We start from the raw sequence: 25,625 nt of genomic DNA, 5'->3' as shown, positions 1-25,625 counted from the left end.
GAGAGATGAAAACTTTCAAGTGCATGGCATTTTAGATTTAGGCATCTTATTTTTTTAAAGTATTTTAAAATGCTGTCTTTATTATTACGATAAGTAAGTAAAGCCATATATGAAAGAGTATAATCCCAACTATGAAATAAAACATGCATAGAAAATACTAGGACATACATCATATTATTAGCAGTGGGTTGCTTTGAATGATTAACCAATGAATGATTTTTTCCCCCTTTTTCCTGTATTTTATATATATTGCTTTTATAAATGGAAAAGAAATATTTTAATTACTTAAAATATGATTATTCTCATACAGTTAAATCAGTTCCCCGATATGGGAGAATTAGCTTTTTTCCCCTGAGACCCTGGGACCAGCAAATTTGATGCACTGGAAAAGAACAAACACAGATAACAATTGATTCTTACACTATACTTTTTTTTGACTGAAATGTAATTGTGGCTTTGATCCAATATCAAACCACTGACCCAATAACAAGCCAAACTCCTGGAAGCGACCTAATCATTTTTTCATTCTGAGTTAAGAACTGACTAATTTTGTTGGGCGAATCATGGAAATGACCTATTTGTCACAGGAATCTCCTCAGAGGCTGCAGTTCAAAACAGTTTATATTGATTCCTAGGTAAATAATATAGTGACTTTGGGGGAGGGATCCGTTGCCATTTGATTTTATCAGCTCACTTATTTAGTACTTCTCCCCTGCAAATGTCCATAACTTCCTAATTTTCCTCCCCCACTAACTCACTCTCTCAAAGATTTAGGTCCAATCACCTTCTACCTCTACCCTGAATTTACTATTTTACTCTTCTAGAAGATGACATGCCCATTTGCTGGCTAGCACTTATGATAAACTTAATTGGTTCTTCTCTTAAACAATCTCATCTCCTAAATATTATCACATCACCAATAGTCCCACTGGAATTTATTAATACTGTTAATTTCAACCCCTGTCCATTTTTCTTCTTTTGTGTTTAAATTCATTGACTAAATAGGCTTTATTTTACCTTTCTACTTCCTTATTCTCTATCCTCTCCATTCAATTCTCTGTTTTATATACTGATTCTGTATATTAATTGCTTTGTGTACTTATTCTTTCTTTGGGACAGTTTTTTTTCCTCTCATTTTTTGCTTTTTTAAAACTGTTTTTTACACTGCACTTTTAAGCATATTGTCAATCAGACCTCTAACTCAAATATTACATCCACTTAGGAAAAAATTGAAGAAACTAAGATCCAAAGAAAGGCTTAGAACATAGCTCCTTGCTTTCAAAATCCAGAGTTCACATGACTGCCCCTATGTGACTGACCTGACTGATGGGCTTATGTTAGGCCTGGATAAGGGTCCTACAGTGGGTATGAGGGAAAGAGAATTAGCGATATGATTTTTTCATGATTTACCTTGTTTTGCCTGTACTCTGCAGTAGGTTGGGAGCTCCTTGCTGGAGCATGTGTGTGCATGCATGAGACTTTCTCATGGAGCAGAGTGCTCCAAACATGCCGAGTCTTGCCCCTTGAGTCTGTTGAACTGACCTGAGTTGAGAGCAGAAGCAGCAGCAAAACTGAAAAGCTAGAAACAACCACACCTTCTAAATAACCCTGGGGTCTCCTGTCTTCATTAGACCAAATGAAGAATGCACAGTGTGGGGTATTTTGTTTTTCTTTTATCTCAAAATTAAGTCATGTGTAGCTTGAGCTCAGTCATGTCCCACTCTTTGCAACCCCATGGACTGCAGCACACCAGGCTTCCCTGTCCATCACCAACTCCCAGAGCCTGCTCAAACTCATGTCTATCATGTCGGTGATGTCATCCAACCAGTTCATCCTCTGTCATCCCCTTCCCCGCCTGCCTTCAGTCTTTCCCAGCTTCAGGGTCTTTTCCAGTGAGTTAGCTCTTCACCTCAGGTGGCCAAAGTATTGGAGTTTCAGCTTCAGTATCAAGCCCTCCAATGAATATTCAGGAATGATTTCCTTTAGGATGGACTGGTTAGATCTCCTAGCAGTCCAAGGGACTCTCAAGAGTCTTCTCCAACACCACAGTTCGAAAGCATCAATTCTTCAGTGCTCAGCTTTCTTTATAGTCCCACTCTCACATCCATACATGACTACTGGAAAAACCACAGCTTTGACTAGATGGACTTTGTTAGCAAAGTAATGTCTCTATTTTTTAATATCCTGTCTAGGTTTGTCATAGGTTTTCTTCTAAGGAGCATGCATCTTTTAATTTCATGGGTGCAGTCACCATCTTCAGTGTTTTAAAATAAATCACATCTCTCTCTTTTTTAAGTCTGTTAATATCTGATTTTGAGCCACCATCACCCTGCACCACAGGAAACTTATTTGTAACTACTAGGACTCCCCTACCGGATCTTAGTGCATCAGATAAGCCTCTGGGATGGGTGATGGTCTATACTGGGTAGCCCTGAAGCCCACAGTATCCAGCTCATATAGTTCCTTTAGGCCCTGGGGCTCTGCTGCTTCTGTGCCACCATTAGGGCACAGGCATCTTTGCTGGGGCTTGAAGCCCCAAGGTCCAGCCTCCTTTGGTGTCCCACGTGGTCCTCGCCTTGTGAGGTCTTGCCAACTCACAGAAGTCCTGCTATGCAGCAAGATACTTGTCCCTAGCTAAAGACCCACCCATTCTGTTTCTCTTTTTCTGTCTCAGGGAATATTCTTCCTCCTCATCTGTCTCTCTGCTGGCCCTCAAAGACCTCCCTTCTTCCCAGTCCAGCCAGGTCTTCTAGCATAATGACTGTAAGGGGTACAAGCTCTGATAAAAGATAAGAGCCAGTGAGTTTAAGTAGCTTCAGCTCTTTTCCTCTGGCATATGCCCCTGTGATTAACAAAGCATACGGAGCCCCAGGCTACTTGTGTGGTATTGGAACAGAATGGGATGAGGGGGTTTGTGTGTGCACATGGGAGGGAGGAGAAAACATCTCAGTACATTGTTCTACCCCATCAGCAACATGTTTCCAAGAAGTTTACTTTCAGAAAAAGCTACCATCTTACCTGCCCCAAGTACAAACGTGTAAGTCATCAGGTCAGAGAGTGAACTTGGGAAATGAGATTGTAAGAGATGAAAAGCCTCTCCTCTCTGGAGGAAGAGCACTGAACTGAGAGTAGGAGCCATGGGGCTGAGTGTCACTTCTCTCCCTAAACTTCCTGTGTGACTCTGGACAACTGACTTTCTTTCTCTGGGTCTCAGTTTCCCCAGTTTCAAAAATAAGTGATCTTGAGGGGTTGATCCAAAAGGCCCTCCAGGCCCCAAGATTTGCATCCGGTGTAGTGTAACTGGAGTGGATCTATCATTTCTATAAAAGCACCTTAATACACTGTGTATAATATTTGGCACTCTTAAATTCTATTGTTTGGCTAGACAGGTACAGGGGACAATGAGGGAGCCATGGGGTGTAGGAAGCTTCCAAAGGTGACTGCCGCATGTGAGCAAGCATGGACTGTCAGAGGTCATGTCAAAAGTATCTCACTCCCACTGACTGCTGCAAGCCCTTCTGTTACTGCTCACTTCTAGTATCTTCACCACATGCTCTCTCCTTAGTTTCAGGTGCACAGGCAAATTTTGCAATTGGGATGAGAGGCTCTGGAAACCTAGGAGTTGATGGGTGAATTCTTGTATGGTCGAGGGCTAGCTCTTGCTTTGGGGTGGGTTGTGTGGGATCAGAATGAGCCCATCAGCCCTGCAGAGCCAAGTAAGGCATGGCCCTTGTTAAATCCATCTACAGAGCCTTCTATTTTTGGAAAACTACTGTGTGAGCTCTGATAATATTTCACTTCACAAATGGCCCATAAGAAACATTAAAGATGTCATGTGCTCGAAAGGAAATGACTTAATGATTCTTTTCACTTAAGGAAGAATTGCTGGTAAAATTAATTCCCCAAATGACTCCAAAAGACCTTCTTGAACTGGTACAAATTCAGGCCCCACATGCTAACATAGTCTTTTACATCCACAGATCTTCTCCATGATGTCTGTAAACGCCCACCCTAGGCTGTCCACAGGCCCTTGGATAGAGACCACTGTGCATATTTTCCTCCCAAGTAAAACTGCCACCAGTTTACCCTCATTATACACAAGAAATAAAACATTCCCCCAAAGACTCGATGACAGAGGCCTGGGGCTTCCCACATGGCTCAATGGGTAAAGAATATGCCTGCAATGCAGAAGACAGAGGCCTGAACATTAGTAACTTTGGATTCAGTGAGAAAGGAAAACGCTTGTCATCAAAATGGAAGCTTCTAATTATGTTTCCCTCCATCAATGATAATGAATGCTTAAAATTCAATAGCACATTGTATCTTTTTGGATATGGCCCTGGAATCCTCACTATTTTCCTAGCAGAACATTTTTAACAAAACCTCGTTCGTGTATAACCATCAACAATAGCAAAGACATTTTACCACCTGATTTGTACAGAAAATTCTTTTTGCAGAATCTTTGTCCTTTGTCCAGCTTCTTACATTTGTCAATTGTCAGAGGCTAAAAACACAATAGCAACTTTTTATCATACCTCAAAATAGCTCTCCTAAGGAGGTGAGAGGCTTTGCTATTTCATCCTTGTAAGACTGGAGGAGATTTAGGCCCAGATATCAACCTGCAGGTTCCCACACATTAATAGGAACAGGAGAGGAATTAGGGGAGGGGTATCATCTTATGTAAGTTGTTGAAAAAAAATGTAAAAATACCAACTAAGAACTGACTGGCTGTTTTCTCCAATGATGAAGTACTGGCTTGGGTTATATACATTTAGGTGTTATATGTATATGTTTCACACATTCATACAGAAGTTTCTTTAAATGGACAGAAGTAAACTGGGTGTCTCACTTTTCATCCAATCAAATTTAGAATTGTCATGTCATTTCTCAGAATAGCTGAGATTACCTCAAAATACAGCAAAAGTTTCTCACTCTGTCTTAAATGCATTTTCCAATACTTATAGGTGGCAGGTCAGGTGGAAAACAGACTTTATCTGCCACCCCACTAGTCGGATGTGCTTGGTTGTTCAGTCATGTCTGACTCTTTGTGAGCCCATGTCCTTGGCTCACCAGGCTCCTCTATTCAAGGGGATTCTCCAGGCAATAATACTGGAGTGGGTTGCCATGCCCTCCTCCAGAGGATCTTCCCAACCCAGGGATCGAACCCAGGTCTCCAGCATTGCAGGCGGATTCTTTACCAGCTGAGCTACCGGGGCTGGACAATCCAAAGGCTTAAGGCCCTGATGTTTTATTTAGAACTCACTAGAGGTTCTTGTTGGGTGCAGGTGAATTAGTAAAATGATTAAATAATTGGGGAGGGAGGTGTCTCAGAACATGATGGACGGGCTTCATGAAAGTTCTGGAAATTCTGTTTTCTGCATGTCTTGCCCAGCACTATTATATACCAAGCAACTGGTTCCCATGCATATTCAGGGGGCACTTACCCCCAGTAGCTGGTGTCCTCTAGAGCAGGGGTCACCAACCCCTGGGCCATGGACTGGTACTGGTCTGTGACCTGCTAGGAACTGGGCTGCATAGCAGGAGTGAGCAGTGGGCGTGCCAGTAAAGCTTTATCTGCCATTCCCCATCACTCTCATTACCGCCTGAATCATCCCCCCTTCCCCCAACCCCTCTGTGGAAAAGCTGTCTTCCACGAAGCCAGCCCCTGGTGCCAAAAAAGGTTGGGGACCGCAGCTCTAGAGTGTTAACTTCTGTATTGTCTTAGAAACTGTCATTTTGAGCATAACTCGGGCATTTCAGAGGCACAAATACGGTGTTTCCGTCTAGGACTACATCTTGTGAACCTTTAGTAGGGAAATATTTGCAGACATAATCTCACATAGAGCTCCAATAGTAGAAGCAGGTGCAGGGGAGGCGCCAGGGAGAAGTGGTGGAGGGGGGAACACACAGCCATCCTCCTTGTCTCTTTTGTGGCTTTTGTGACCCTCTCTCAGGCCTAGTTCTCTGCAGAACCCAATCCAAGGACTTCTGCTCTAGGCTGTCTGCACAACAAGCCAGATTCTACACAATTGACTGTCATCTATCTCTAAGACACAGAATGGAGAAAACTAGCTATTTGCTTTTGTGCCATCCTGCTGTATATTATGGATCATGGGCAAAGGAATGATTTAACTCACAACCTGTCCAAAGTTTACACAGGTTTAGGATGACAGGTATAAGGTATATGTAGAGACTGAGGTGCGTAGAGGGTGTGTTGCATTTTGATGTGCCTAAAGGTGATATTCTTGCCAGAACTGAAAGAAATCCACATAATACCTACCCTATGAGATGAAGAACACACCCAAGTGTTATGGCTATGTTAGCTTTTCAAGATAACCCAGGAATGAGCAAATACTCTTCCTGTTTTTTCTATTCCAGATGCAGAGTTTGAATTTCAGCAAAGCCTACGTGTATTGCTGCACCACCTTTCTCTAGCAGGAACTCCTTTAGGGCCCACCAACTTGGAGGCTGAGCTGAGACTCCCTGTGATAGGACTGGCATGCACACTGCCCGCTCACCTTCGTCGTCAAATGCTGCTTTGATTCCCACTGTTGCCACAGGGCTGCCCCAGCCCCCACTAACTTCTCTGGGGACTCAGTGTCACCGCCTAAAGAAGTCTTGCCCTGTACTCCGGTTGAAGAAACTTCTTCACCATTCCTGCAGATGCTCTCATTACACGTTGGTGCTGATTTCTAGGTATTGTGTGGACCACTGAGATGACTAAGGCTCCTCTCATTACACAAGGGTTTTATCTTTCCTGCTTTCTCGTTTTTCCTCTTCCATTCATTCATTCCTGGGGAAAAGGGGAAATCCTTTATATTTACTCATATGTAAATAATGTTGAGCATATTTCTTGATGTACAATAGATTTTAAGTAAAAACATATTGATTGATTTTCTGGGGGGCTCATTTTGGCTGATGCAAAGCACAGGTTTTGGAATGAAAGACATGTCAGTGAATGTGTGTTCAGCCTCTTATGGAGGTGTGCTTGGGGCAAGCTGCTTCACCTTCCAGAGCTTCCACTTCCTCATCTTAAAATCCACCTCGTAGGTGGTTGTAGGAAGACAGGATATGCACATGGCATTTGCTTGGTGCACACAGGTGCTCAAACATAGCCCCTTTCCTTTGCTTGAGGAATGAAGTGCTAGCCTACTTGTAGTGGCAGCAGTCAGGCCCTAGAGTTCCGATGATCGAGAGAGGTTTTGATTGAATGATAGAGAGGGCTCCCAGCCAGTCCCTAAGAAGCAGTGGGCTGTCCCCACCCCTGGCCCTGGCCTTGGCTGAGACCTGTTCTGTGGGTATTGGTTCACCACAGTGTCTACTTGGGCACTTGTCAAGAGTTTTCAGCAATACGAGGTAAAGGAAACAGGTCTATAGTCAAAGTTCTGTGATAAAATTGCCTGGGGCAGTTTTGGGACGGCAGGGGGCAGTGTGGGGGGTGGGGAGATGGCTTGTGAAATAATGAGAACGGCTAAGTGCAGCAGACAGGTTAACAGAATTGGTGTAAAAACATATTATTTGGTCCCCTCTAGTATCCATTCCCCCATCTTCTGGAATTATATTTCTCACTTTCCTTGAGGAATCACTGCTTCTCAATTTTAGATCTATAAGTTAAAGGGGATTGACCTCACAACTAGTCCAGAGTAAGCCTTGAAGAGCTAAAGCAAATTACACAGCCAATCCTCTGGCTGAACTGAGGGCTTCAGGGATGGGCATATGACTCGATGAACAGCCAAATATTTTCTGGGGCTCAAGAGAAAAACAAATCAACTCTGTTTCTTTTGTGGGACTGTCTTCTTCTTTTTAGATGGTGTAAAATGAAGCTGTGAAGCCTGAACCACCACTATAAAGGGGGAGCCTTGATCTCCTGGCCCAGAGTGTGGAGCCTGAGAGTGGAACTGGCATTAAGAAAGGCAGCTGAAACATGAAGGGAAAATAGTGTTTGAAACCCCGGATCAAGCCTTACCTGAGGTCGGTATTATATCTGGATTTTTCCATATGTGAATCAACCAGTTTGAAATCTGTAACGTAAAACTTCAGCTGAGAGACCAATATGCTTGGGGAAAGGAAAACCCTGTGAATCTAATTACCCTCAAATATAAATTATTTTCCATTTAACTAGAAGACAGAGTTGTAAGAAAATTATTTGTTCTAAAAGATATTTGGCACTTTAATAATGTAATATCAGCTAAACTGATGCAGCTCTTTGATGTTTTTTTTGTTGTTACTATACTGCTCCATGTGTTATGTGTATATTGTGATGAACTGAAGGTCTGTGTCCCTCCCAAATTCACATGTTGAAATCCTAACTCCCAATAAGATAGTATTCAGAGGTGGGGCCTTTGGGAGGTGATCAGCTCATGAGGGAGGAGCCCTCATGAATGGGATTAGTGCCCTTATAAAAGCTCTCTTGCTCCTTCTGCCATGTGAGGACACAGGGAAAATACAAGTTATGTATGAACCAGCAAGATAATACTCTGGTTTGCACTGTTAAGTAGTAGAAAAAAAGGTGAGAGTTCTATGTTCAAATCCAGCTATTACCACTTATTAACCGTGTAATGTTTGGCAAACAGAACCTCAATTCCCTCGTAAATTATAGGTGATGAATAATGATACTTAAATTATTGTGCTCATTTAAAGGGCATTTTTACACAAAAGTGATCAGGAGGTCATCCAAAATTACCAAGCAGAAGAGTGGTTCTTAACTAGGAGTGATTTTACACACACATGCACACACAGACACCCTGCCCAGGGAACATTTAGCAAAGTCTATAAAGCATTTCTGGTTGTTACAAATGGACGGGAGCTACAACTGGTGTTTAGCAGGTAGAGACCAGGGATGCTGCTAAACATGTCGCGATTCACAGCACAGACCCTGCAACAAAGAGCCACCCAGTCCTAAATATCACAGGTGCCAAGGTTAAGAAACTCAGTTCTAGAAGTTATGTCTACTGCTATCAGGGGAGGGCTCAAAGCGGGTCTGAATTTCCATTATTTCTGCCACAACACTTGGGTAAAATGAGGGAGGGAAAATGAAGGAGCACGTAAGACAGGAGCACCAGGAGGGAAAACAGAGGGACTCCCTGCCCCTGTCTAAGGCTGCAGGAGTTCTACCTGTGACCGATGGATTTCAGAGTGAACAAGGAAGCTGAAGGCCAGCTGAGGAAATGCAGAGGTTATGGAGCACAGGAGACTGCACACTGGGGGGCCCAGCTAGGGTTCATGACAGTGTCACGGTAAGAAGACGAATTGTCCCTGAGGGCAGGGCCATGGCAAAGTTCTAGACTGGAGCACTCCCTGCATCTGTAAGTGTTGTGAGGTGGAAGCATAGTCAAAATGCTGAGAACTCAGAGCTGGGAGGGATAGGGCATCTTACTTTCATCAACCGGCTACTGACCTTCTGTAGGTTATATATTGGTTGAAATTCCTTAAACATATTCTTTCGTGTTACGTTCTATATGTGTGCACATGCTGAGGGTGTTTGCAAATTCTGGCCTGGTGGGGAAACAGAACACTGGTTCAGTCTAACAGATATTCCCAGGTGTAAAAGAGAAAAAAGGTAGCATAGTCTTACAAACCATAACCTGGCCCTCTGTGGCAACGCAAATCATCGTGCAGTTGAAGAATAAGCCCAGATTTACTGTGTTAAATGCTTTTCTTACGAGCCTCCTTGGGACCAAATGACTAGAGTGAATTTCATGTTGAGTCAGCCCCCCAGACCATCCAGCTACATACATGGTATCTGGAAACCCATTCATCCACAGTGAGAGGTGGGGACAAGGGCATGGACCAGGAGTGAATGGCAAAGATTCCTGGCCGTAATGTGATGGTATGACTTCTCTTCCTCTTTCATCTTAGGGGAGAAGCTGGGTTGAGGAGCCATGTTCATGACAAGACTGGTTTAATACCCCTTTCCCTGCTCCCTGCTGCCTTAATCAGCTGTCCTAAAGGACAGAGAAATGTGTATGAGTTTGCCTGTGTGCGTATCTGGTGGTAGCTTTAATAATCGCCCCTCATTACTCTTTCCTGTGCTCATTCTAATTGTCTTTGTGACTTTGCTCAGCAACTTATGTAAGACATTTCAGCAATTCTTTTCTCTTTTCTATTGGTGAAATCTTCAAAATAGTCTTTTTATTGTCCCTGCTTTAATAGTTTTAGTTTGCTACCTACTGAGATTGCTGTAGTCTTAATCATTACATTTTAAAAGACAGCTGTTAGAAGTTTCTCTAACTGCACAAATAACATCAAAACAACTGAACTAAAAAGGAAATGAACTTTGTGCCATGCTTTGCTAATAATAATAATAATAGTTAACATTTGAAAGCATCCCACGTGCAAAGCACTGTGCCATACCATATCTATCTTTTAAGTCACAACATCCTCATGATATAGACAGTATAATGTTATTACATCTGTTTTGAAGAAAAGGAAATTGAGTCTCAGAAGTCAAGTAACTTGTTCAGAGTCATGCCAAATGGGGCCCTGCTGAACACCATAGGCCCAGGACTCCAGCTGAGCACTAGACTGAGCTGGAACTCAAAGACTGTTTTCTTGTCTTTTTCTCATTGACTCCTTCCAGAATTTTTCATTATCCATTCATAATTTTTGCCTTTCTGCAAACACAGCATTGACTGATTGTCTGTTCTTTTCATATCAGTTCAGTTCAGTTGCTCAGTCGTGTCCGACTCTTTGCAACCCGATGAATTGCAGCATGCCAGGCCTCCCTGTCCATCACCAACTCCCAGAGTTTATTCAAACTCATGTCCATTGAGTCGGTGATGCCATCCAGCCATCTCATCCTCTGTTGTCCCCTTCTCCTCCTGCCCCCAATCCCTCCCAGCATCAGAGTCTTTTCCAATGATTCAACTCTTCTCACGAGGTGGCCAAAGTATTGCAGTTTCAGCTTTAGCATCAAGCCTTCCAATGAACACCCAGGACTGATCTCCTTTAGAATGGACTGGTTGGATCTCCTTGCAGTCCAAGGGACTCTCAGGAGTCTTCTCCAACACCACAGTTCAAAAGCATCAATTCTTCGGTGCTCAGCTTTCTTCACAGTCCAACTCTCACATCCATACATGACCACTGGGAAAACCATAACCTTGACTAGACGGACCTTTGTTGGCAAAGTAATGTCTCTGCTTTTTAATATGCTTTCTAGGTTGGTCATAACTTTCCTTCCAAGGAGTAAGCGTCTTTTAATTTCATTGCTGCAGTCACAATCTGCAGTAATTTTGGAGCCCCCAAAAATAAAGTCTGACACTGTTTCCACTGTACTTCGCAAGCTGCAGTCTCAACTTTACAAGCTGGATCAACTTTATTGAGAGTACGTATACAATTTCAAAAAATCAGAATCATACTTTATTTATCAGTTTTCTTCTTTTAGTAATCTCTAGTGAATATCTTCATGCATGCAATATTCTCTATTTTTGATCTGTTTCTTGGGATAAATTCCTAGGAGTGAAGGTACTGAGTCAAAAGCTAGGTGCCTTTTTATAATTCTTCAAACATATTCTTCAAAGTGAGTTATGCTCCTGTGAGTGTTTTCTGAGGCTACCAGGTTTACTATGATTTCATTGGTATGGAAATTAATCATTAAGTTTGTATTAATTCAGCAGTTGTCTTGCTAATAATTATTTCTTTGAAAATGTCGGAAATGGGACATTCATTTATGGTTCTTTTTCTTTGTTTCTATATACTTTCTCTATAGAATTTGTTGTTTAGTCACTCGGTCGTGTCCGACTCCCTTGTGACCCTACAAAGGTAAACAAAGTTTATGGGCCAAACCTGGCCCACTGGCTGTTTTTATAAATAAAGTTTTATTCAAGCATGACCTCATTCATGTATAGTCTGTAGTTGCTTTTATGCTACCACTGCAGAGTTCAGTAGTTTCAACAGAAAACAAGTGGCCTGCAAACAGAAGTGGCTACATAATTTGAAATGAATTATGAAAACAATTTTTTAACAAGGAGCTCCACACTAAGAATTTCAGGATGTCAATGGCAGAGCATTAAGTCAAGTGAAGGTCACATGTCCATGAAGTTGGCCCTCCCCACGAAGTCTGAAACATTTACTTTCTAGCCCTTTGCTGCCCTCTGGTATACACATTAATCTTAAATCTCTTATAATGGGCTTAAATGTTTATCCCTGTCTGTAATTTTGTTTTTTAAACTACTGCCATTTGTGTCAAAACATTGATGTTTGTTTTCAGGATAGAATTTTTAGTTTCCTTCAACAATCACTGCCCCAGAGATCAGATACATAGGTTTAGTCTATTTTCTATTAGTTCCTTTTAAAGATATGATTCCTTTATTTAATTCTACTCACAATGTTAACTTTAATGTATATATGAAACTTGATTGTGCAAATCTATTTTAAAAACTCTTATTCATTGCCTATTGATGCCTACCTTTCCATAACCTTCTTATATATAATTAGAGAGTTTTTGAACTCTCAAATTTTTTTCTTTAGCTCAGTGGTCCTCAACTAGGAATGATTTTGACCCTCAAGAGACATCTGTCAGTATCCAGACATGTTTTTGTTTATCACAACTGAAGAAGGTGCTACTCGCCAGTGGTGCTACTAAAAACCATCTTCAGGACAGCCCCCACAAACAATGAATTACCTGGCCCAAATGTCAGTGTAGTTGAGAAACCCTACTTTAGTTTTTAGATAGTGAAGGACAGGAAAGCCTGGTGTGCTGTAGTCTGTGGGGTCGCAAAGAGTTGCACATGGCTTGGCACTGAACAGCAACTTTAGCTTTGTACCCTATTTACCAGTGCTTTATAGCAACGTGCAGCCAGTCACCTCCCCCATTTATGCTTCTTTTCAAAGTATCAGTTGGTCTTCTGAATGCTTATTTTTACAAATAAACTTTTCAATAGCCTCTGCCAAGGAAAAAGAAAATTCTTTCAGATTTTGGCCAGAATTGAACTAGTGCTACAAATTAACTTACACTCTCAGTCAGTCTTCTATTATAGCTCCTGTTTATAAATAAGTCTTTACTAAGTAAAATTTCCAGTCAAATTTTCTGGTTTTCTTACTTTGTCCTAAACACCTCTGAGGTTTATTCCTAAGTGTTTTACAAGTTTCTTGCTCTGAAATGGGACCTCTTTGTTATCAGATAGCTCTATCTGGATACTATTTTTTATCTCAAGCAATTTTACTAAAACTCAGAATTTGAGTAGAGTTTGTCTGGCTACTTTAAGTTTTCAACCCATGAAGCAATTTAATCTTATTTTTCTTTGGTCCATACAGCACAGACTTGGACTTCCAAACTAATTGTAATAAAGAATGTTGATAGAATTAAAAATGTAAAATATTTCATAAGTAAAATATTTAAAGTTAAAAATAACAGAAAACTTATAAATCTTCATTTTAAAGTAGTTACTACTGGTCGTTTGATTATATTACATAATAAGTATATGTATATATGTGTATGGGTGTGCACATATATATACACATACACACAATACCTCTACAAATATTAATTGACATGGGAAGTGTTGCTGTGCTAGCTAGGCCAGGCTATGTTGGCATTACAAAGATGTGCTTAAGCTCCTTGAAGTACAAGGAGCTATTCAGAAGCCATCAAGGGTAAAAGGTTCCTCTGCAGCAGGTCAAATTGTAATTTCCCCCGGCATCCCTACAGAACAGCATGATTGATTCTTGAATGAACTTGAACAAAAGTATTTCTGACCTAATCCTTAGTCCTTCAGTGATGATAGCAATCCCTAAAACCCTTTTTACTGGGATCTGTCTTGTCACCTCATCCATCTCTCTTACAGATTTTTCTGGAGGCCTCACAGAGTAGTCAAGAGTGACTGAGCTGTACATTCTCTTCACAGATCAAAACTGTGGACAAACACACACATCCTTCTAAATGGACCCACATGTGTGATTTTCTCTGAATATAGAGTCAGATGTTTAGAGTAAGAGATGCAATACTGATGAAACATTCAATTAAATTACTTTTTTCTGTCAGTATTTAACCTTCTGTGAACACTACAAAAAATGGCACATTTGCATTTAAGATGCTCACAACTAAACTTTTTCCCTTGTCTTTTTACAGTGTTTCCCTTCTTGGGTACAGAGCATTAGACTTAGAATTAGTTTGGCTGTAAGGAGCAATGGAAGGACTATGAAAGTTAATTGCAACCCTAACAATTAGGTAGGAACTGATGAATATTCTATATATCACATGCTGAAAGGAAATGGCAACCCATTCCAGTATTCCTGCTTGGAAAATTCCATGGACAGAAAAGCCTGGTGGGTACAGTCCATGGGGTCACAAAGAGTCGGATACAACTAAGCGCATCCAGGAGGTCACAGATTTTCCCTTGATTGGTCCAGATAACAGAAAAGTATACCATAATCATGTGTAAAGTGTGACTTTTAATATAGTTGACATTGATAAGGGGCAGGAAGACAATATCTGTTTATAAATTTTGTTTCTGCACATTTACTATTTTAATATTAACCTTAGAATTTCTAAAGTATATCAGAGATGTTAAACATATGCCTATTTTAAAAACAATACTTATTAAAATTATTTGTATGGATTATATGTTTTCTTGCGTGCTTACTCAAAATTATATTATTTTGGATATTCAAATAAGTTCTTGATTTATTAACTAACATTAACAAAAGGCTTCAAGGTCAGAAGAGTTGTAAAAATAGCTAAACCATTATAAAAATTCTACCAAGTGGTAAAAGAAATGGTAAGTTAGCATGAAAGGACTGATCAAGTAAACAATGAGAGTAATTAAATTCTCTGAGACTAAGATGGACAGAGAACATAGAGGTTTAAAATAGTGATTGGACAAAAGAGTGAAACACTGGACAGTGAATCTAGTAGCACCTCTCGATGTCAATACCCAATTCAGCTATTACCAATAAGGAAGAGGATTACCTGGAAAACACTTGTAACAGTGGATGCCACCTTAATATACCTGTACTCAGTACTCCTGTTACACATCTCTCTCATTCCTTTTGCTACAAATATGTCTATCTCAGTCAAAGAAGAGTTTCCTATATATTTTTACTTTACAATGACCCTAAATAACTAAGAAGAATACACTTTTATCAATATTTGCACTGAAAAAAATCTGAATCCTGTAGTTAGTTATATTGATATATGATAATAGTATCTGGCTCTCTCAAAGAGTTCGATCATGGATTCATTAATTATTGTGACTGAGAAGAATAAAGCTGGTAATATATTTACCAATGTACCAACATTTTAATAACTATTATTATGGCTACCTGTGTTCCTCCAGATAACAGCATTCTGAATTACTACTGTTTAGATTCTGGGACAGACTAGTTCCAAATAGGAAAAGGAGTACGTCAAGGCTGTATATTGTCACCCTGCTTATTTAACGTCTGTGCAGAATACATCATGAGAAACAGGGCTGGAAGAAGCACAAGCTGGAATCAAGATTGCCGGGAGAAATATCAATAACCTCAGATATGCAGATGACACCACCCTTATGGCAGAAAGTGAAGAACTAAAGAGCCTCTTGATGAAAGTGAAAGTGGAGAGTGAAAAAGTTGGCTTAAAGCTCAACATTCAGAAAACGAAGATCATGGCATCTCATCCCATCACTTCATGGGAAATCGATGGGGAAACAGTGTCAGACTTTATTTTTTGCTCTCCAAAATCACTGCAGATGGTGATTGCAGCCATGAAATTAAAAGACACTTACTCCTTGGAAGGAAAGTTATGACCAACCTAGATAGCATATTGAAAAGCAGAGACATTACTTTTTGCCAACAAAGGTCCGTCTAGTCAAGGCTATGGTTTTTCCAGTGGTCATGTATGGATGTGAGAGTTGGACTGTGAAGAAAGCTGAGCACCAAAGAATTGATGCTTTTGAACTGTGGTGTTGGAGAAGACTCCTGAGAGTCCCTTGGACTGCAAGGAGAACCAAGCAGTCCATCCTAAAGGAGATCAGTCCTGGGTGTTCATTGGAAGGACTGATGCTGAAACTCCAATACTTTGGCCACCTCATGCGAAGAGTTGACTCATTGGAAAAGACTGATGCTTGGAGGGACTGGGCGGGGGCAGGAGGAGAAGGTGACAACAGAGGATGAAATGCTTGGATGGTATCACCGACTCGATGGACATGAGTTTGGGTAAACTCTGGGAGTTGGTGATGGACATGGAGGCCTGGCATGCTGCGATTCATGGGGTCACAAAGAGTTGGACGCAACTGAGTGACTGAACTGACTGACCGAACTGAGATTCTGGGAAACAGAGGTGGTATCGCAAAGGCAGCAAAATGTAAAAGTTTAAAGAGGAGAGTTAGCAACTTGAATTTGATCCTTAGCTGTGTAATTGGGCAAGTTAATTCACCTGTGTTTCAGTTTGCTCATCTGTAAAATGGAGTCATGGCAAATAGATGGGGAAACGGTGGAAACACTGACAGACTTTATTCTGGGGGGTGCTCCAAAATCACTGAAGATGGTGACTGCAGTCATGAAATTAAAAGACGATTGCTCCTTGGAAGAAAAGTTATGACCAATCTAGACAGCATATTAAAAAGCAGACACATTACTTTGCCAACAAAAGTCCCTCTAGTGAAACCTGGTTTCTCCAGTAGTCATGTGTGGATGTGAGAGCTGGACTATAAAGAAACCTGTGTGTGTGTGTTAGTTGCTTAGTCATGTCCAACTCTCTGCAACCCCATAGACTGTAGCCCCACCAGGCCCCTCTGGCCATGGGATTCTCCAGGCAAGGACACTGGAGTAGGTTGCCATTTCCTTCTCCAAAAGGAACTATAGAAAGAAAGAAAGTGAAGTCATTCAGTCATGTCTGACTCTTTGTGACCCCATGGACTGTAGCCTACCAGGCTCCCCGAGCTGTGGAATCTTCCAGGCAAGAGTACTGGAGTGGGTTGCCATTTCCTTCTCCAAAAGAAAGCTGTGCACAGAATTATTGATGCTTTTGAACTGTGGTGTTGGAGAAGACTCTTGAGAGTCCCTTGGACTGCAAGGAGATCCAACCAGTCCATCCTAAAGGAATAGTCATTGGAAGGATTGATGCTAAAGCTGAAACTCCAATCCTTTGGCCACCTGATGAGAAGAACTGACTCATTGGAAAACACCCTGATGCTGGGAAAGATTAAAGGTGGGAGGAGAAGGGGATGACAGGATGAGATGGTTGGATGGCATCACAGACTCGATGGACATGAGTTTGAGTAAACTCTGGGAGTTGGTGATGGACAGGGAGGCCTGGCATTCTGCAGTCTATGGGGTCACAAAGAGTTGGACCTTACTGAGGAACTGAACTGAACATCTATCTCATAGGCTTGTCTCAAGGATTAAAACAAGGTAGTTTATGTAAAGCACTTGATACAGTTCCCTAACATGTAGTAAATATTACATTTAATAATATGTACCTCCCCCATACATCCATTAAACTGGTTCTGTTTCTCTAGAACACCCTGATTAATACATATTTTCAGTTTGGATTCTAAGGTGACTCCATTCAAAGGATTAAAATCTTTTCAGCATGTGAACCAATTAAGAACAAATCTTCAATTATGGATACATGTATTTACATGGCTGAGTCCCTTTGCTATCCACTTGAAACTATCAACATTGTAAATCAGCTTTATATAAAATAAAAAGTTAAAAAATAAAAAAATCTCCCAGAAGACCTGAAGTGAGAGAAGGACAGAGCTGATGCATTCATTAGTAAGCCATGCCCAGCATTAAGGAGGTAAAATTCACATTTATTGTCCAGAGTGGACATAACCACATAGCCAACTAACTTATAGCATATTCTCTGGCCAAAGACCACCAGGAATACACCTGTGGTTGAAAAAGCTGGGTTTGTTACTTGTTGCAGTGAGAGCACACCATGGGTAATTATGGGTTGTCTCAGAAAGAGGGTGTTATATTTACGGTAAAAACTCTCCAGAAAATAGGCATAGAAGGTAAACTGGACAGCTACATGCAAAAGAATGAAATTAGGACATTCTCTAACACCATACACAAAGATAAACTCAAAATGGATCAAAGATTTAACAGTAAGGCTGGATGCTATCAAACTCATAGAGGAAAACAGAACACTGTCTGACACACAGTAGTATCTTTTTTGATCCACCTCCTAGAGTAATGAAAATAAAAACTAAATAATACCTAATTAAACTTGAAAGCTTTTTCGCAGTAAAGGAAACCATAAACAAAATACAAAGACAACCCACAAAATGGGAGAAAATATTTGCAAATGAAGCAACTAACAAAGGATTAATCTCCAAAATGTACAAACACCTCATGCAGCTCAATAACAACAAAAAATTCAATCAAAAAATGGGCAGAATATCTAAACAGACATTCTCTAAAGGAGACATACAGATAGTCAAAAAGCACATGAAGTTCAGCATCACTAATTATTAGAGAAATGCAAATAAAAATTACAATGAGGTATCACCTCACACCAGTCAGAACAGCCATCATCAAAAAATCTACAAACAAATGCTGGAGAAAAGGAAACCCTCCTACACTGTTGGTGGGAATTTAAGTTGGTAAGCCACTATGGAGAACAGTATGGAGGACCCTTAAATCAAAAATAGAGCTACCATATGATCCAGGAATCCCACCTTTGGGCATATATCTGGAGAAAACCATAATTTGAAAAGATATATGCGCCCCAATGCTTGTTGCAGCACTATTTACAATAGCCAGGACATGGAAGTAACCTAAATGTTCATTAACAGAGGAATAAAGATGGGGGTACATATACATAAAGGAATATGAGCCATAAAAAAGAATGCAATAATGCCATCTGCAGCAACATGGGTGGACCTAGAGATTCATATTGAGTGAAGTCAGACACAGAAAGAAAAATACTATATGCTATCATTTCTAAAATGAAAAATGGTGCAACAAACTTACCTATAAGACAGAAACAGAGTTAGAAAACAAACTTATGGTCACCAAGAGATAAGGTGGGGAGGGATAGATTGGGAGATTGGTACTGATGTGTACACACTACTGTATATAAAATGGAGCCTTAGTACAGACCTACTGTATAGGACAAGGTACTCTCCTCAGTACTCTGTAATGGCCTATATTAGAAAAGAATCTAAAAAAGAATGCATATATGTATATACAGAACTGATTCACTTTGCTATACACTTGAAACCAACACAACATTGTAAATCAGCTAGACTCCAGTAAAATTTTTAAAGAAGGTATATGCACTGCAGTGTTCATTGCAGCGCCATTTACAATAGCCTGAACACGGAAGCAATCTAAATGTCCATCACCAGAGGAATGGATAAAGAATGTGGTACATATGTATGGTGGAATGTTACACAATAAAAAAGAACACAATAATGTCATTTGGGGCAACATGGATTGCAGGGGTTAATAATCAGCTGCCTGTTGCTCTGGTTAAGCCATGAGAAAAACACCATGGGAAAAGAACAAAAGCAAAATATAGCAATATAGTATAATCTAAACAAAAGTACATCGGGGTGATTAGTGGAGGTCGTCATGCCCCGCTAAGCTAAGGAAAAACACAGTGTGGACCTTGGAATGCCAGGTCAGTGCAAGTTCAGAACATTGCTTGTGCACGCATCAAGATGTTTTCCAAAAGCATATGTGGGTCTATGACCTCCAGCTGGGTGATACCCCTTGTACAAGAAAATAACAAAGGTAGTTCAAAGTAATCAATAAAATGGGAGACGTGACCCAGGGACACAGGAGGCTGATTTTATCATAGCACAACAAATATTTCTGCGTGCCAAGACATTAAATAAGAGTGATGTGGCTCCGAGGAACAGGGCTCTTGATCCAAGAAGTCTTGAGTCCCCTGGTCCCATCTTCAAAACTTTAATTCTGTCTCTAGTTTCTTTTCTTTTTTTTTTTTTTTTAAGGAGGAATTAAAAACATTTTATCTGTGTATTCAGAATCACACACAAGTTACCTTTACAGTTCAATTTACTATATAGAAATCATTTGGGTTTTATATTTTCAGTTAAATTCTGAACTTACAATATTGATTTTTTTAAAAAAAAGACTGTTACATTAATTCAGTACTTTTTTTAGCATACCAAATTGAAATACATTAAGATCAAACTTTAGATTTATGGCAAACAGTCTTCAAATACAACACAAACATTTTTTAAAGTTACCATATCGTTCACACGTGGTACCTGCAACTCTGAGCTGTTATACACAGAATAGCTCTCCTTGAAATACTGCAAAACTGACATGCCACGAAGCTTAAAGTTGTATAGTCAAGCCAAGGACTCAAAGTTGTACCATCTCTTAAAAGATTTGGCATTTCTGAACCAAAAAGCACAACATGTAAAGAAGGTTAGGAGCAATTCCTCCTCCTCATTGCAGTTAAAAAAAGTTGCATGGTAGCTTGGAATTTTGCATAAAACCCCACATTATACCTTGGAAAATTCCAAGGGTAATTAGATGACAGCGGACTGGAGTCCTTTTTCAATTAATAGAACCCATAAAATTCAAATGGGAATTAATCAAATCAAAAATATTAAGCACCTACTGGTTTAAGAGATTGAAATTTATTAGATTCATGATCAATTTCTTTTCACCTTGAAATCAAGGTGTAAAAACCAGCTATTAAGTGCATCCCAAACTTCTCCTATGTAGCACACGCAGAATTTTCTGTCCATTGGCACCAAAGTGAAGTCACATTTCCTCTTGGGAGACAGAAATTCCACATCTGAACATAGAATAAGTTAGGAAAAAATGACCCCTGTTGTTTACTTTATTACTATTGTGATTCTGAGATCTAGGATTACTAATATACTAGCCATGAACAACGCAAATTCCTGGCACAACTGTCAGGTTAGTGACTCTAACTCACTTCCCCAATCACCATAAAATTTTAGTATGAAAAGCATGAAAACTAATTACACTAAGCTGCTGAACAAATGGGAAATAACAGGAAACTAAGTGAACAAAACAAACCCTAATTTGAAATCACTGCAATCGAGAAACTGAAAATAGGTGTGCTTCACCCCATCCCCTCACAGCTCTGAATTTAAATAATATTCCGTGCAAAGGAGCGTCAGGTTTCTGGATATAGATGTAGCCCTTCTTTAAGATTTAGTGCGCAGCAGAGTATTCTGCATTTCCCTCCCCAAAGTTTATTCCAAGTATTTAATAGAATCTTCCATTGCAGCCAAAAGATTTGCGATTCAAAGATTTACTAAGGTACTCTATGCATTCTATCTATACAGAAACACCTATTAATTATTACAATTGGTTTATGCAGGATTAACATTTTTGGTGTTAAAATTGTTAAACATCATGCTTACTGCACATCAACTCTCCATAATGAATCTGAACATCACAACAATGATTTACCAAACATTTTACTTAAATTACTAATTAAATAACTGAAAAATGTACTAAGCCAAACTAAACTTAAATGGGCTATAAAGGAAAATAACCTTCGAAACAGCCCAGATACACATCTATTTCAAAACTACCTTTGCTAGCTAGCCCCTTTCCCAAAATTTTAGCCTGAAAAAACAGTAAAATCTACACAAAATTTTATTGCAATCATACAAGGTTACATTAGGTCAAATACAACAAATACTATGATGCAATTTTACATTTATTAAACTACAGTTCAAAGCACAAATTTACACATTCTAAATACACTAAACGTATCTAATGAAGTCACACTGGTCTTCCACTGACAGTTGATATATCTGGGTGAAAGACATTAACTTTACAAGACTTTTAAACATGAATCCTTAGTATAAAAACTGTGTACTTGTATGTAAACGGTTTAATGGGGAACCCAATTAATGGGCTTCCATCTCCACTAAGTCATCCATTTTGTTGCATATTTTATTTTAAACGCTTAAGGGGTAGGGCAAACTGGTAGGTTTAAATCTGGATACATTATCTTAATCTCCCAATTACCCCAGTGAATTATAGAGCTGATTTTGTCTGGTCCCAAATAGTTATTACTAGTAGTTTTTGTTTCCAAGAGAATTAACAGAATAAGATTGTTTAAATTTTTTCCACACTGGAATGTAGACCAGACAAGCTTATTAACCTGCAACTTCAGATCTACAGAAGCGTTAATGCCTGCTTAAGCTTCAGTGGGAAAGTTGTCTTCTTGGCTCAGCTGAATGCAAGAAGGCACAAAGAAGCAGCTCTTCATTGTTGTGTCTGAAGTGATCCCAGCATCTTGCATCTCATACCAATCACTGTAGGACATCATGTAATAAATAGCTGGCCTCTGAAAATCATTGAAAGCAGATGGTTCATGGACAGAATCTGCTCCCATGTTATCGAAGATAAGCCAATCTCCCACATTCAGCTCAGGAAGAAGACAGTTTTCCACAATTTGATCAAGCTCATCACAGGATGGACCCCAAAGGCTGCTTGTAAACAGAGGCTCATCTGCCTTGTATTTCTTGTGAACCTCTGGAATGGTATTTAAGTCCTCAGACAGTTTACTTGCAAAAGAACCATAAACACCATAATTCATATAATACATGAAGGCTGGTTCATCACTTCCGGTCTTTCCTCCAGAGGAGAACTTATCATTTTCAACAACTTTCTTTGCAACGATATTAACTGCAAGTGTAAACGCAGAAGACACAAAGTAGCTTCCAGGTTCAGAAATTATCTTGATGCCAGATCCTTCAGGAAAGTAGACATCCAACAAAGGGCTGATAACATGATTAACCTCTTCCAATTGAAATTCAGTTCCTGTGAAGCCTCCACCAATGTCTAACATGTTCATCGTGAAGCCAAATTCTCCAGCCATGTCAAACACACATCGCACATCAGATAGAGCATGTACATATACTTGAGATTCTTTGCAAGCACTTGAAACATGAAATTTAACTCCTATAATTTGGACATCAAGTTCCTTAGCACATTCCAAAAGATGCCTACAGTTCTTCAGGGTAGTGCCAAACTTCATATTACCCTCTTCACCTCCAATACTATCTTCTGTTGCAATATGTAGTAAGACCTTGGCATTTGGGTGGTTACGTGCAATTCAACTTCATTGTCACATGTCATGATATTAACTCCAACTTTTGCTGCATACTTTATCTGAGACACTTGCTTGCAAGGACTTATGTAAATGATGTTTTCTGGAGATACACCCAATTCTTGCACTAAAGCCATTTCAGTTTTACTAGAACAAGCAAATCCAGTTCCAAGAGCTGCCAAAATCTCAAGCACAGCTGGAGTGGAGTTGCACTTCACCGTATAGAACGGCTTTATCTGAGCCACTATGTTCTGCCATTGACTGTGCTTCTTCACAATCTTTCCAAGATCTCCCACAAAAAATGCATTTTTCCCTGTCAGGGTATGCTCATAAACATAGTTATCAATAACATTTCCAAGGTTTGTTCCTTCATCCAACAGGCCAACGGAGTAGTTTGCATCGTCAATAAATCCTTTCATCTCAGCCGTATTCCACAAAGCTGAAAGTCATAAACCAGGAAAAACAAGAGACGGGCCACCAAGCCTTACGTCTGGGTCATGGACAAGTTAGGAGATGGAACCCCCCTATCATCAGCTAGGTTCCCAAGGTGGCTCAGCGTTGAAGTCGAACTGTTCTCTATACAGCACTTCTCCTAGGCCCTCTGGGTAGTTGTATACTTGGTCAGAAAGTTCGCCGTGAGATAACGGCCCAAAGAGTCGGGTAAAGCGTCTTCTCTTTTTCGGCGGAATTTTTAAAGAGGGATGTGGTTACCTTGAGCAGAAATACCCAAGGCGGCCTGGGCCATAGGCTGCGGGGACGACGTGGGGGGGGAAAGCGCGGCACCGACACCAGCTGTGCAGCAGCGGCGGCGGCGGCCGAGGGAGAGAAATGGAACAACGGCGCGGGCAGAGGAAGAAGAAAGGCGAGAGGGCTGGGTGCGGAGAGGATTCGGCCTCGTCACACCGCAGAGCCGGAGAGCGAGAAAGGATGAGAAGAGGCAGAGAAGGCGGAGGGGAAAAAAAAAAAAAAAAGGAAAAAAGGAAACACACAGCAACCCAGCAAAGAGCCAGCCTCTAGTTTCTTTTTCCCAAACTGTGCGTCGACCACTTTAGATCCCTACCTGTTGTGCTGGCCACAGCAGTGGATGGACTTAGAGACTGTCATACCGAGGGAAGTAAGTCCGATGGAGAAACTGTCATATAATATCACATATGTGGAATCTTAGAAAATGGTACAAATGAACTTATTTACACAACAGAAACAGAGTCATAGATGTAGGAAACAAATTTATGGTTACCTAGGGGGAAAGGAAGAGGGGATAAACTGGGAAACTGGGATAGGTAAGAAAGGTAACTAATAAAGACCTACTATATAGCACAGGCTGAGAAGGCAGTGGCACCCCACTCCAGCACTGTTGCCTGAAGAATCCCATGGACGGAGGAGCCTGGTGGGCCGCAGTCCATGGGGTCGCTAAGAGTCAGACGTGACTCAGCAACTTCACTTTCACTTTCATGCATTGGAGAAGGAAATGGCAACCCACTCCAGTGTTCTTGCCTGGAGAATCCCAGGGACTGGGGAGCTTGTGGGCTGCCATCTCTGGGGTCGTACAGAGTCGGACACGACTGAAGCGACTTAGCAGCAGCAGCATATAGCACAGGAAACTCTACTTAATACTCTGTAAAGATCTATATGGGAAAAGAATCTAAAGAGTGGATATATGAGTATGTATGACCAACTCACTTTGCTGTATAGCAGAAACTAATACAACATTGTAAATCAATTACAATAAAAATTAATTTTAGAAGTATATTGACTATAGATTTTATGTTTATATCTAAGCAGGTCTAATTTAAATCCATATAGCATAATGTTAATAATGAAAGAATATGAAAAAGAATATATAACTGAATCACTGTGCTGTACAGCAGAAATTAACACATTATAAATCAGACTTCAATAAGTTTTTTTAAGTACAAAAAAATTAAAAAAGGAAGGTGTTAGCAAGGACTTTTAGGATTGGGGTTTTGACTGAGTACTCTGAGGAAAGTCCAAGGAAGCAGGCTTCTATCTCTGTTGGTTAATTATAGAAATCAGGGATAATTTTTAAATTACCTTAATGAATCTTATCTGAGGGCAGGACAAACTAAAGCTTTAATTGAAAGAGAAACAGCAGTCATTCCTACTAGCTGAGAGAGCAGAATGTTTCGGTTCTGCCTGTGTTCAGATGTGATTTGGAGTGGTCTTGTTTTTGTCTTGATCCATCAGAGTCACAGAATGGCCTTGTCCGTTGATGGTGTCCTCTGAAAATGCATGCAGCAGGCAAATGCCAAACCCACTGAAAGTACTAAGCCAGCTCCTGGGTGTCAGGGTTCTTTTCTCTTTCTATCTTAATGAAGCTCCTTTCTGACTGGTACAGGTGACCCTTTCTGAAATTTCCAGCCCTATCTGTTCAGTTATTACTTCCAGCAGCAGCATCTAAATCCTGAAATTAACCAGGGCCTCATAAAACCATAATTATAATTATGGCATGAATACAAAATTAAATTTAATTAAGATTAAAAGTGGAAGGATGTCCAACTCAATTGTGAAGGTAAATAAAAAAGAAAATTGCATTCTTTTTTTAAATTCTAAGTTTTAAATGTCTGTTTTTGCAAGCAGAACTGGCCAACAGAAACAGATA

The 25,625-nt window shown here is 40.2% G+C and overlaps 2 protein-coding genes across 2 annotated transcripts in view; both read right to left on the bottom strand.

The window, feature by feature from the left end:
* PLPPR1 (phospholipid phosphatase related 1) overlaps nt 1–25,625 on the bottom strand; it is a 164,378-nt gene that overhangs the window by 85,586 nt on the left and 53,167 nt on the right. The gene's annotated exons all lie outside the window — the stretch shown is intronic.
* LOC128052169 (antizyme inhibitor 1-like) lies at nt 21,772–23,431 on the bottom strand. Its single transcript, XM_052644630.1, is given in 2 exon segments — nt 21,772–23,010; nt 23,013–23,431. Coding segments are annotated over 2 exon segments (1,332 nt in total). The 5' UTR covers nt 23,425–23,431; the 3' UTR covers nt 21,772–22,090.

This window comes from Budorcas taxicolor, chromosome 8, assembly GCF_023091745.1.
Source record: "Budorcas taxicolor isolate Tak-1 chromosome 8, Takin1.1, whole genome shotgun sequence".
Lineage (NCBI taxonomy): Eukaryota > Metazoa > Chordata > Mammalia > Artiodactyla > Bovidae > Budorcas > Budorcas taxicolor.
Note: the sequence above shows the minus strand (reverse complement) of the source record. Positions and strands in the feature narration are given on the sequence as shown.